At 48.2% G+C, this 13,418-nt stretch overlaps 1 protein-coding gene across 1 annotated transcript in view; it reads right to left on the reverse strand.

The window, feature by feature from the left end:
• Positions 1-13,418, reverse strand: part of LOC114660471 (C-terminal binding protein 1) — a 45,230-nt gene that overhangs the window by 27,670 nt on the left and 4,142 nt on the right. Inside the window, exon 2 of the mRNA XM_028813186.2 lies at positions 7,032-7,234. Within this exon, the coding sequence (XP_028669019.1) occupies positions 7,032-7,089 (58 nt within the window). The 5' untranslated portion in view covers positions 7,090-7,234. The remainder of the gene's footprint in view (positions 1-7,031; positions 7,235-13,418) is intronic.

The raw sequence follows: 13,418 nt of genomic DNA on the forward strand, positions 1-13,418 counted from the left end.
CGACGGACAAAGCGAAGCGGCCTGCTCTGTCTGGACGGATGACAAGCAATGGCTTCTGAGGGCTCCGATCAACTAGAAAGAGGGCAACAAGCCATCAAAAGAGAGAGACTGGCAGTGTGGCACAAAACCCTCGAGCAGTCCATGGCACAGTACACGTCGGCTGATACAGCAAAGTTACAAAAGGACTGTCCTTGCAGTAAAGAGGGCACCATAAGGGGCTTAACAGACACACGACATGTGAACGCTGCTCTCACAGTTGGAAACTATGGTGGTGGTGGTGGAGACTGGACTTTGGGTTTGAAATGGCAATGCCGACCTCTCCAGCACTCAGCAATACTAATTAAAAACAGTGGTCAGCCAGAGCTGGCATTACTGTGGTGACCACACAGTGGGCACTACATGGCACTCGATTAACGTGCCTCATGTGCTCTTCACATTCACACAATGGACCAGGCAGCATGGGGCAGTGACCTTGTCGTTCTTCCTAAAATCCAACCTAAAACTCAGGAGATCCCAATGAGGCGGGACAGGGGGTCCCTGAAAAGTCCCAAACCACACAAGACACCCCACTACCCGCCTGGGACTTCCAAGAGAGTCCAGCTGCACTCAAGACGGTCTGAAGCCTCTGACCTGAGACATGCTGAGGCCCGTAAGTTGATAATCTCAGGGGCATCTCTTGGACTCCGCCCACTTTCCAGGAGCCACTCCCCATGTTACCCGCATACCGCACGTCTGTTAGGTCGACTTCAATTCCTGCTCTCAAACCCGTGGTATCGGTACCTTAGAGGCCCGTGCATTCTAAACTGTCGACGTCACCCGAAGCAAACCTTCTGCTGCTGGTTTTATAGACCGGATCTACAGATCTAGAACAGCCAAACACCGCGGGCGGACTCGCTCGTCACGAAATCTCCTGAACCAGGACGACTTGGGACATGGCGACCCTTGGCCCATAGGTGCTCACTCAGAAACGGTTTGAAACATTTCGTGGTCCAAGCGCGTTCTGCCCGCTTTTCACGAGAGAACTACTTAACGGATTCAGATCGGGTTGTGTTCTAGAATTTGCTTGAACATTCCGGTTGATTTGGTGACCTCTCTCATCGCACTAAGTACCAGAGTTCGCTGGCAGGAGCCATTTGTGCAAATCTGAGACCGAGAGGCTGTGGGTCGCAGGGAGGGGGAAGTGGGCAGGACCCTCACTCACATGCCAGCCTCCATTCGATTCGCTCTACCTGTCGTCACGTGTTGGAGCGCACCTTGCCTCCTCTAAGCTAGCGACCCCAGTTTGATTTCTAAACTTTGTCCTGCTTCCCTACTACATAGGCAGAGTAATGGGGGGGCTGGCTAGTTTAAAATAAATACCCCCCCCCCCGTCTTAAAAGTGCAACACTCCTGGTTTATAGTTTGAAGTATCAGAGGTCGCTTGTGGTACCGCTGCATTAGTGCGAATCTGACAGACAGGGCCCTCCTCGCTCATGCATCTGCCTCAGGGCGTAACCTTAACTCCGCTTACTTGGCAAACGAGAGGACTACTTTGCGGATTTAGATCTCTTTATTTTATTCTAGAATTTGCTTGAACATTCCAGTTGATTTTGTGACTTCTCTCATTGCACTAAGAATCAGAGTTCGCTTGCAGGAGCGATTTACTTGCGCTAATCCGTGACAGAGGCTGCAGGCCGGGGGGAAGTGTGATGTCAGGAGTGGCCCGGGCAGGGCCCTCCTCACTGTCCAGTTTCACCAGTACGCGGGCAGAGCCGCAGGGGATGGCCAGTATATACAAGTCAACATAACTTTTTTTGTGGGAAAAAATTCATTGAATCGATTTTTTAGGTAAAGCAACACATGGCATTAAAAACAAATCCACTTAGTAAATAATGACAAGGTAGATAAATAAATAAATAAACGTCGTCATGTGCCTCACATGAATACAGAAAGGCAGCGGGCCTCATAGTGTCTGTCCGGGGCCTAACACTGCCCTGACTGTACCCTGATGCTTCTCGTCACTCATACCGGGTGGCTAATGTCTGCACAATAAAATGAAGGACATTAGCAGAAGTCACACTGAGTTAGCAAGGGAAAGGAAATTCCTCTTCTGAATCTTCTTCCCAAGCTCTGCTCAGCACCAATCAGCGGCACTTTAGCAGCCACCCAGAGGATCAGGGGGTCAATGGAGGACCCGGTAGAAGGCAGAGAGAAGACATGTGGGACGTCTCGTCATTGAGGACGTGTTTAAGAGTTTTTAAGCCCTCAATTTATTCTTACAGCAAACACACAAATGACAAAGCTGTGCCACTTCCCTCGCTCTCTGACGCGACCCTGGCCAGTGTGGCTGAAGATTCAGACGGCATCTCTTGTTAAGGACCTTAGGGGACTAATGAGAAAGGAATCATGGGGGGCCAATGGCAGGCGATAGCCAATTAATTAATCAAAATGAAGATGTGACATGGCGTGTTAGGGAGGAGTAAAAGGAAAGGCACAAATAATATGAGTCTGGCATTGTGCCTGGAATGAAGGAAGCATCAGCAGACCTAAAGAAAAAAAATATACGTGGACGGTCATCAGACTGGACAAGGTGATCAGAGCCACTCGGCCGACTGGACAGGTAATGCAGCCCCGGTGAAGCAGGCTTAAAAGTGAAATCTTTTATAGTCGTCATTTTCAATTGGAAATGGCCGTGGCACCAGTCCACACTACCTTAAATAATCGGGTGTCTGCTGTACTTACAAACCAAGACGTCGGCCTGATGAAGACTCCGGGGAATAACAAAACCTCAGGGCCCAAAGCTGTGGAGGTGCCAGCGAAAGAGAGAATGAAGGCAAAGACCGACGGCCATTACAAACAATGCTGGCCATCCTCTCACGGAGGGCTCAGCTGAGGTGCATCAAGGAGCGAGACGGGGTCTCCTTTACACCCCTCAGGCGATACACCGGCCTCACTGGGAATGCGCTTGGGGGCTTCTGACCTGCAGCACTTCCCGGGAAGCTGAATTCTTCCGTTTTTTTCTTTCTCGTATACAAAGTTCAGGGAATGTATTGGAATCCTCTAAAAATTGCATTTTGAGACTTTGATGAATCTCGATATTTCAGACACCCACCCCCCCCCCAATGGGCCGAAAACACCATTTTTGGAATTTATGTCTCTGTGTGTGTAAACACGATCACTGGAGGACGCTTTCACTCAGGTCAACCAAATTTTGCATACAAGTATGAGGTACAAAACGTCGATTTCTATCAACTTTTGGGTCATTTCCGCTAACCTCATGTGGTGCTTTACCTTTTATTTATGCAGCTGCAGAGTCTGATTTATTCAACTTTTATAATAATTGTCCAATATATTATTCATTTGATTTGTTGGTGGTGGTGGTTCTTTAATATAAAAATCTAATCCTTTTCTTGCTGTTTACTCCTCAAATTCCCGTCCTCATATCTGATTATACATGAAAGTCGAGGGGAGAGCCCGGCCCGGTCCGTCACTTCCTTTGTTATGTTAATATTGCAGATGTAATCCCTTTTGTTGTTTCTTTTTTTTTTTTAATCAGGTGTTTTTTGGGTAATAGAATTTACTTCTGTTATTACTTCTTTTGAATTCTTTTGTTTTTAGGTAGTTTAAATAATTTGACATTTTCCCCATAGACACCCTCTTCCACATCTGTGTATAAGCGGCTAAGAAGTTGGTAACGGAGTGACGATGGGGACCAAGTTAAGTACTTTGTCAAATCATGTAAAGTTCAGTCTCTTGGTCTTCCACGTTGTCCGAGCTTGCGGATATGAAACAAGGAAGGAGGACAGACGTTTAGAAGTTTGCGGCTCTGTGTGAGGATTTCACTTTCTGTTTTGGCGTGAGGCTTTCCGATTTTTCTGCCTTTTGACTCCCATGTCTCTCCTGGTCCCTGTTCTTTCAGCCCTTGTGGTGTGACATCATCATCATCATCATCCTTGGCACAAGCAGCACAAATCACAGACTACCAGTCTAGCATTTAAATGTGAGCACAGAAGAGCCGTCCAAGTGAATCAACCTCAGCAGAGTGGAACTGCAGGCCACCACCAAATAAGACTCACCCAAGGGCGTCAGTCCCAACACGCACTGCACTTTTCATTCCAACAGGTGGAGTAGATGACTGACAATATAATCTAATAAAGGAAAACTGAAATGAAAAAAACAGAGAGGAAATAAAAAAGGCAGAGAGAGGAATTCCTAAAATCCCACTGGAGCCCACTAACCATTTGACTGCTGGGAGGCCAGCGTGTCCTGTTTATGGACGCTAATGGAATTTGATCTTATTTAGATGATTTATTCCTGCTCTGATTTTGCTACATTAATGAGTGCAGATCACCAGAATGTTTAACGACTGCCTCTTTAAAAACACCTAGAAGGTCGGTTTGGCAGGACCTTCCTCTCCTAATCCCACGCTAGCTCTTCTTTATGCGGTTATTGTCACTCTGGTATTTTTCTAATTGATTTTTTATTGCGGTCTCCTTAATTTTGCTGATTGGTCCTCTTTAGTCTTCCTCCTTGAAGGTCGGCGTCACATCAGCAACTTTCCAGTCCTCTGGTGTTTCTCCAGTGACTGCCCAGTGCGCCTAATCAGGGTTTACAGGCGACGTCCTTCGTTTCTGTCAATATGACTGGTCAAGTCCCATCAGCACCGGAGGGCTTCAGCGTATCAGGGGCTTGAAACACGTCAGGCTCGTCCATTTGAGAATCTAGGAAGCCCAAGTGTGGTTTTACTTCTGCATTTCTTTTGTTTCTTCCTTTACAAATACTTGGGTGAAATATTCGTTCAGTTCGTTTGCCACCTCCTCACTTTCGATGATTTCTCCTTTTGATATTCTTGTTTAACTCTTTTAGGGCGGATGTCGACTTTTGTCGACAGGAGGGGTTGAAGGCGAATGTCGACAAAAGTCGACATCCAGGGATAGGGGGTGACAATCAGCTGTTAATGGCGACAAATCTCACTGTCACGTCACAGGCATTCCCTCTGTGCTTGGAGGAATGCTAGACTCGTTGACTCAGCAAATAAACATTGCGTGTGCGTGAGTTGCGAAATGTAAACAAAGGCAAGATGGCACCGACATGTGAAAAGGCAGCGAAGCAAGTGCAGAAAAGAAAACACTCGGCAGGCGATGTTTTGTGCATTATCGCGGAGTCGGACTCTTGATTTTTCAGAATCAGACTTTATTGGCAGTGATCAGGAGATCGAGCAAGAGAGTTAGAAGCAGGCATCAGCTAATCAGACACCAGCCGATGCCGCGCCAGCAGATCTGCTGCCAGTTGAGTGCCTTCGCGCAGCCGATGCATCTACAGCAAAGTTCGCATGGGATAAATACACAGACATTGATCCGTTGAGAGCCGATCTGGCTACCGGAGTTTACAAGACGGCATGGCTTGCTGTTGGACACGACAGATCACCAGCTGCTGTACTTCAGGCTGCTCTCTCCTGCTTTTCAGCTACTGTCAGACGAGACAAACAGGTAGGCAGAGATTTTTTTTGAATCGCGGGCTGCGTTTGCATCGCATTCTCGTTTTTCAAAGTGGAAACCCACAACGAAAGACGAGATGAAGCGCGCTGTGGCATTACAAATAGAGATGGGACAGAACTGGTGATATAACTTCAGGGAGCATTGGTCCAAACGTGTTTTGTCCCCTGGTGGCTTAGGTACGTGCTGCTGCAAAGTTTTATTCACTTCTGTAATAAACAGAAGCAAATCCCATGGGGTGAGCCAGGCTATAATGCCATACATAAAGTTCATAAAGTTTCAGAAGATGAAAAGAGGTGACAATACGGTTTTCATGCAGGCAGAAAACTTGGTGGCACTGGCATGGCACGATGGCAAATGGGTGACTTGTCTCTCTACAGTACACACTAACAATATATGTGAGAAAGTGCAGCAACAGACAATTGAAAAATAGGCACCAAAGCAACACATATTGTAAGGAGTGCAAAGTGGCAATGACTGAAATTGGCTGCTTTGAGCGAGATCAGACTTTGCTGTGTAAAATGTATGTGATATATATGTGAAATCATAGAGTATGCAGGCTCATACAACATGCAAGACAGTAACATTTGTCAAAAGTAAATTTTTTTGTTGATTTGATGTGTTAAACAATTGCTTTGTGCTCTTTTCTAAAAATGTTAGTTTTTGGAAAAATATTCAGCCCTGGGAGAAAAGAAACAAAAAAAAAATTAGCCCTAAAAGAGTTAATCTGAACTGCTTTATCGATTGTAAATGTATGAATTACGACATCTTCTCACTTCTGTTAGCAGAACAAACAGGCCCAGGCCTAAAGCTACTCCATTATGTTTACCTCTTTTGCAAGTCGCTTTGGAGCAAATGAACGTAAACGTGTCCCTAAAGTCCTCTCTTATCGTCTTTTAAATGGCGTAGGACGGTTTGTTCTTCGGTTTCTCTTTTGCTGTGCTCTCCAATATTCGTCCACGTCAGAATGATTTGGCTGTTTCTTTGTTTTCTTGTATGCCGGTCTTTCCACTTCTACTGTTTTTATTTTTGAAGTCTTTGTCTTGGTTCTAAACATTTGTGGGTTTTCAGAGGTGGTTTCAAATTTGACCAGGTTGAGGATCTTCACGGTTACAGTGTCGATAACTTCCGTTTTTATTACTCTGTCTTTATTGTGCAAAACAATGAGATCAAGATGGCCATCACCACATGTGGGGCTCGACACAAACTGGCTGAGCACCGTCTCACCTTCCTCTTTTGTATTCCCCATACAGGGCTTCTCAGTCAAGGCTTGAAAAGTTCAGATCCCCCATGATCTGTACCATCCTCTTTACGCTGACTGACGTCAGTCAAGGCCTCTCTGAGTAGTCAATCGTGAGGCCCAGTTCAGACCAGCCAGTCCGTCCATCACAAACACACAAGCCCTTCAACAAGCCCCTCGAGTCGTACAAAGACACTACCTGGATAATCACAAATTAACAAATGACGCCACTTAACACTTCGGCTTGTTTTGGACTCCTGCTTAGCCCAGGTGGGCTCGTCTGAACGGACACGATGAAGACGACAGACACCACCTACCTTCACAGATGCGGTCCAGACGTTGTCGCTTCACTTTATGCTTGTCCATGAGAGCCATTGAAGATGTGCGGCAGACGCCGGCGACACTCTGAGTGGTCTGAGTACTGCTGACTGAGGACAAATCACAAATCCAACAAGGGGGAGAAACACAAGGTCGGCCGGGGCCTGACGCCTCCTCCTAGGGTGTGCTCAGGATCGCTGGGCTGTGGAGACAAATGGGGAGAGCAGGTCAGTGCTGTTCACTTTGGGCATTATGCAGGCTGCCCTGGCACACCGGTCTTCTGCTAGAGCTGCAGCTGCCAGGCCCCCCCCTTCACTGACATGTCGGCTCAGGGGGTCAGTGTTGCTCACCGGGCCTCTCGCTGGAGTGCACTTTCAGGGCAAATGGCTGTCCTACCAACAGGTAGGAACTGGGCAGCCCAAAAACTGGACGGACCAGGAGGTGAGCAATAAAACTTAATCAAACGTGAGGAAATCTGAACGCTAGAACAACATGCAATCGGCAAGCGTCAGAAACGCACAGCCAGATCACCGCAGAGAGTAACGGACGGACTCAACAGGGCGACTTTCAAAGCGTCATGCTGATGATGTCATTCAGTGCAACCTCTGTAAGCCACGCCCCTAGCAAGTGCGCAATGCTTCATGGGAACAGGACCGCAGAACAGCAGGGATCTCTTATTGTCACTGCAACATCCGCATGCAGAAACAAAAAGCAAGACTTCCACAGGGGAAAATCTGCAAAACTCACAAAACCACTACAAAGTAAAAAGGAGTCAAAGAAATGTTGGATTTTCATCCAGGGGGGTCTTACTATGGCACCATTTACCACACCTGCTCAGGGTACAAAGCACCACAACGCAACCACTGGCGACTTTCAGGACAAAACGCAAGGCACCGAATATCAACCAAAAGTCACATCACAGGATTGGAGGAGAAACACGGAGAACCCGCACAGACAGGGACCTGAACCAGGGGGCAAGCTCTGGGCACCACCTTTAAATCTTAACAGAAGACATAAAAGGAGTAAACCGGGCATCGGGCCGACGTCACACCCTACGGCTAAATCAGAGTTGAGCAGACATTAAGGAAATCGGAAAGGATCGGAAAAACTGCTCACTTAATTTAAAAATAAAGTTTTACTACAAACCTTGGCAGGCTGAGCACAAGGGGGCACCCGCTGACGCTGTGTCATTGCCCAGGGTACCCGCGCCTGGTACAGGTGGACGTCTACAAGTAAAGGGCGGCAGACATTTTCTTGGCTTTTGCTTATTATGCTGGCCATTTTCTCAATTTTGCTTTCTGCCAGTGCCGTGCCCCTCTTAAACCAGATTTACCCACCCCAACGTAACTGGACCCTGGTTTCACTGGACAGTTCAATTCTTTTCTCACACTACAGAGAGCAGCTTGCAAGGTCAAACTCCCTGTTATATGACATAGAAAGTGACTAAAGGAAGTTGGCATTATAAAGGGCATCAAGCCATAAACAATTCTACTCCAATACTCCCTTCGTGGGGAGGCAACTGCCCTACTTGACAGAACCCAGAAAATGCCCATTCATCCAGCAGAGGGAGCGAGGCTGCAGAAGGCACAAAAGCTATTTTCCATTCAAACCAGTACAGCCCAATTTCTTAAACCAGATACCTTGAACCGTGATCTCCCTAATCACTTGGCTTGTGTCACTAAACCCTAAGAGGAGTGACCATCTGCACAGCGGACGTGATGCCACAGCTAGAGACTTTGGATGACTGGCAGTCTGGCATTTTAGGTTTGTCATGCCAGATGGCTCATTTGAACGGAATGGCCAAAGCTACACTCGAAAACAGACGTCTGCTCGAGTGGTCTGTAGAAAAGGACAATGTGACCTGGACAGGAAGAAAGACCCCCTTCACCTAATCCTTGTGACCATCTAGAAGCTCCTCTCCCAGTTTCTCCAGTTGTTCTTGAATGTCCGCTCTTTCCAAAGGTTTTCCCTTTGGATTGAGGATGAGGATTCCCCCCTGACCTTTGACCCACACCCTGACCCTCGGTAACCCTTGGATTTCTGGTTTCCCTTCATGCATCAAAGGCCTCCAGGACCAGAGGCAGCAGGGCAGCCACCCACCGCGTTTGACTTTGTCTTCTAAACTTCATTTCTCTGGTGGGCCGCATTGCCGAGAGCTCCACTTTGGTTTCATCAGACTTTTCTCCCAGAGGAGTTCTGGTTTCTCAAGGCAGGTTTTCTTGGGGTCCTCTTTGGAGGCCATTAAGCCCTCCATGCTTTTGTGGGTGGCATATGAGACAGCTTGATGTGATGTCCGTTCAAAACGTCAAGTCTTCCTCTTCCCAACATGGGGGCTCCTTGACAGTTCAGTGAGCAGCAGACGGGAAGAGTAAAAGCTGGAGGGCCGAGGTCTCTGGAGATGGCCGGCTTGTGCCCTGTTTTGGGGAGGACATTTTTCTGGTGGTCTCAGTGATAGAAGGGGAGCTTTACAAGCCTCACAGTCGTCACTCACTGGTTAACTCGTATCACATGACTAATGGCGGAATTTCACTGCACGGACGGCCGAGGTCTTCTCCTCAGACTGATGGCACTCATTCAACAGGTGCCCGTTAGTGTGCCATGGCAGCATTTCCTTGTTAATGGCCTGTCTATGCACCAAAGCTGTTTTGCTGCCCACTTTCTTTCCTGAAGTGTTGCACATGGCAGACCTAGCATGCCAGGGTGCCTGTGACAGTGAACTCAAGTGCTGACAGGCGGTCACGCTCTGTCATTGGCACCACACCACATCCTGTGCTGATGTCGGCTGCTGCATGCTGCCCCCCCCCCCCCCCCCCCCCCGTTTCCTCTCTTTAGACTCATCAGCTTCTAAAGGCAGTCAAAGCCGACACTTCTGAACTTTACGCCAAGTGTCACTTGGCCTCGCTGTGGTGCATGCTGGGTACTCGGTGGCGTCTCTTCCATTTCTGCTTGACGTTTCTGACCAAATTAGAATGTGCAGCTGTGCCAGTGCTGCCATTACACAACTGCTGCCTATCACTTGAATAAAAGCTGAGCCTAAACACACCGTGCCCACTGGCATCAGGGGGTCAAAGCGCCCCCACGTATGAACTACAGCTCTAAAATGTGCTTATGGACATCCTCAACAATCCCACCCTTGAATACCTGAAGTCTCTCCATTCGTATTCCACTCCATGTGAGTGCTGTGCCCAGGGATGGACCTCAGACCCTCACTGCCACCTTTATGCCCCGCTGTGTTTAGGGAACACCCTTCGGTGTGTCGGCTAGCTCAGCTGTGTCCCACTTTCTCTTTCTAGTCATCCTCTTCCTCACCTTCCCCTCTGATACCCAGCACAGACCTTTTGCCTTGGGGACAAAAGTGGGCCACAGCTGAACGTGGCCTGTCATTTAAGTCTGAAGTCTCAGTGACGAGGACCGAGGAGGGTGCGGAGTGACAGGGGCATCTCTAGTAAATACCGTGACATTGTCGTCTGTCATGGCGCTGGAGACGCGAGGAGTGAAAGTGAGAACTACAAGGGACAACGCGGCGGCTACAACTGTCACCACTAAGAGATGTGAAAGGAGCTATATGAGAGAAACAGAAAAGGAAGTCACCACATAACATGCAGACATGAATAAAAAACTGAAAGGCACTACATAAGTTATAACAGATAGTGAAGGTACAACATGGCGCACCGATAAAAGGCAGAGAAGGTGCTATATAATAGAGAGAGAGTGAGATGAGGACACCACATTGAACAGACAGATATATGAAAGGCACTATAAAATAAGCAAGGTGTCAGATAATGAAGATAAAGACGGGAAAGGCGCTATACTCCAGCCAGGGGAGGGCAACAGGGAGGAAAGGCACAATGTGGCAGTGATACAAAGGGTAAGAACAGACGGGTAGAACAAGCACCTTATAGCTGACAGGAAAGGCACAACGTGACAGGCGGATAAGGATTAATATGGGATGCGCTTGCTGTGCCCACCCTCAAACACCCCCACCTCCCCCAACCATATGTCTCCAAGGGTCTCTAAAAGCCAACCTCCCCTTTTGGCTGGCACCTACGCCCATGGTGTGCATGGTGCTGGTCTCCCACTTGTACTGCCCACCTGCTGCTCAGGACTGGATGCTCTACTGTAAGCTGTGTGTGGCCAGCCATGAAGGGCGCTATATATTTGCACAATGGTGCAGGTAATGGGGGCACAGAAAGAGGGGGACCCCTTCTTGAGTGACTACATAACAACGTCCCTGTCTGTCTGTACACGTGATGACCACATCAACATGACTAGAGGGAGAACCCACCCATGTACCACGGGGGCTCGTTTCCTTTTCAGCACCTCTCACAAATGTCACACCAGGCTCGTGGGGCTGGGTGTTGAAAGGCTGGCTTGCGTGTGCTCTTCATGTCACCATCACGTTACATATTTCAATGTACGGGACAAGTGACACACACTTCACGCCAGTGGACTCAAGCACACGGATGTCTGCTTCAAATCGCCATGTTGAGGAGTTTAATGTCAAACCGGCTGGTGATGCCATCTTAGCATCAGTCAGCTTCATCGACTTCCAATCAGCTTCCAGCAAATAGATTTATTTTGACCCCGAGCATCAGCTGACTAACAGAACGGGCATCCATGGAGACCACCACTGGACATCCAAATTAAGAAGGGGCTTGAGGAAACCTCACGTCACTGTCCTGTCAAGCCATCCATCCACTTGAATGAACATCCCAAACACACAAATTGTTCGATAAGCCATTTCCGGAAAACGTTGTCATAAATGAAGATGTAGAGCGCTGAGACGCCACAAGCGTTTTAAGGGCCTTATAAGGTCAGTCTTCCTGTGGTCCTTGGATATTCTTCTTGAAGCTGAGCTCTGTCACCACACACTGCATTGTACCATGTGGGTCACTTGTGTGTGACTAGTAAAATTCAACCTGAATTGGAGCCCCGCCTCCCGGAGGATCATGTGACAGACTGAACGTGCCAGGGGCGAACGGACCACCTGCTTGCTGAAGCCTCTCAAATACGCACAAGTCCACAGACGGGGTCTTCACTCGCTCTTGTTTAACTTTAAACTTTGGTTTGAACCCATCGCTCACTGCGTGCCTCTCGTCGATATGACGTGAAGTGGAGGGCCAGCCAATGAATGAGCCGCTACGGAGTGGGACTCCTGACCAATGAGGGACACGGGGAGGCGGCTCTTTAGTTCAAAAGCTTCTTCATGTCTGAGTGCGTCCTGTTTTCATTCATGAGAGTGTTTGCTTCTCAATATGTTTATAAAATGGGGATGTGATGCGCCTATGACTGGACACTTGAGGGGTGGGAAGTGTTCTTCATGGGTGTGTCCATCCTGTCTGGTGATAGATAGATAGATAGATAGATAGATAGATACTTTATTAATCCCAAGGGGAAATTCACAATTGTCCAGTGTTGGTCCTCTTAAAGGGACATCAGCGCCATTCGGCACGAAGAGTACAGATTTATCTCACCTGTCGCCACAGACAACATGAAGTACGTCACATACGAAACAGATTGTTTGTCACAAGTGGGACGGCCCGGCTGATTGAAGAAGAAATCGCGCAGTCACAGCCACCCCAGGACCGGCTCGAGTCACGACACCTTTCTATTTCTGCTCAGGTTTCCGTTGCCATTCCACCCTTTGGTCCCCTCAGTTGTATCCAATGGCCAGCGGACAACGTGTGGGCCGTGGAGCCGCTTGGAGGGCAGGGTGTGGAGCTGCTCAGGGATGGGGACGTCACATTCAGGTGTCGCCTCGATGCCAAAGCTCTCAAGACGTAACACCACAGGCTAATAATGGAGTAGCACTGTCATGTGATGGCGTCGCCACATGAACCCCTGCACATTTGAGTTTTTACGGTCCTCCTGGCCTGGACTGTTGTCACTTATTCTTTCATATTATTGCCTAATCTTAATTTGGTTTTCTTGTAACTCTCTCTGTCATCTTGTGAAGCACTTGGTGCTCCACTGCTGTATGAAATGTGCTGTAGAAATAAAATGTCATCGTCGTCGTTGATGTGACTTTGGAGGGTGACCTGCAGGGTGAAATTGTCTCCTTCTCAAATTCCAGGCGGCTCGTAATAACTTGGAATTTTGCTCAAACTAACCGGGAGGAATGGAGTTTACAGGACCTCAGAGGCCCACCTCTCTTGTACCCCCTTCCTAGAAGTTTCAGTGGTTGAGAGAATGAAAAAAAAAGTGAGGAGGTGCAAAATGGACCAAAGCCTCTGAGTGCCGTCACTCACTACAAGGACAACAGGCCTACCAGATGGGACTTCACGTCACGTGTCCTGGAGACACCCGTGGAGCTTCAACATAAAGAACAACAGAGTGACCAGTCGGACACCAAGACATGTCGAAGGAAAGAAACAAAAAACAGAGAG

This window comes from Erpetoichthys calabaricus, chromosome 11 (assembly GCF_900747795.2).
Source record: "Erpetoichthys calabaricus chromosome 11, fErpCal1.3, whole genome shotgun sequence".
In the NCBI taxonomy this organism is placed as follows: domain Eukaryota; kingdom Metazoa; phylum Chordata; class Cladistia; order Polypteriformes; family Polypteridae; genus Erpetoichthys; species Erpetoichthys calabaricus.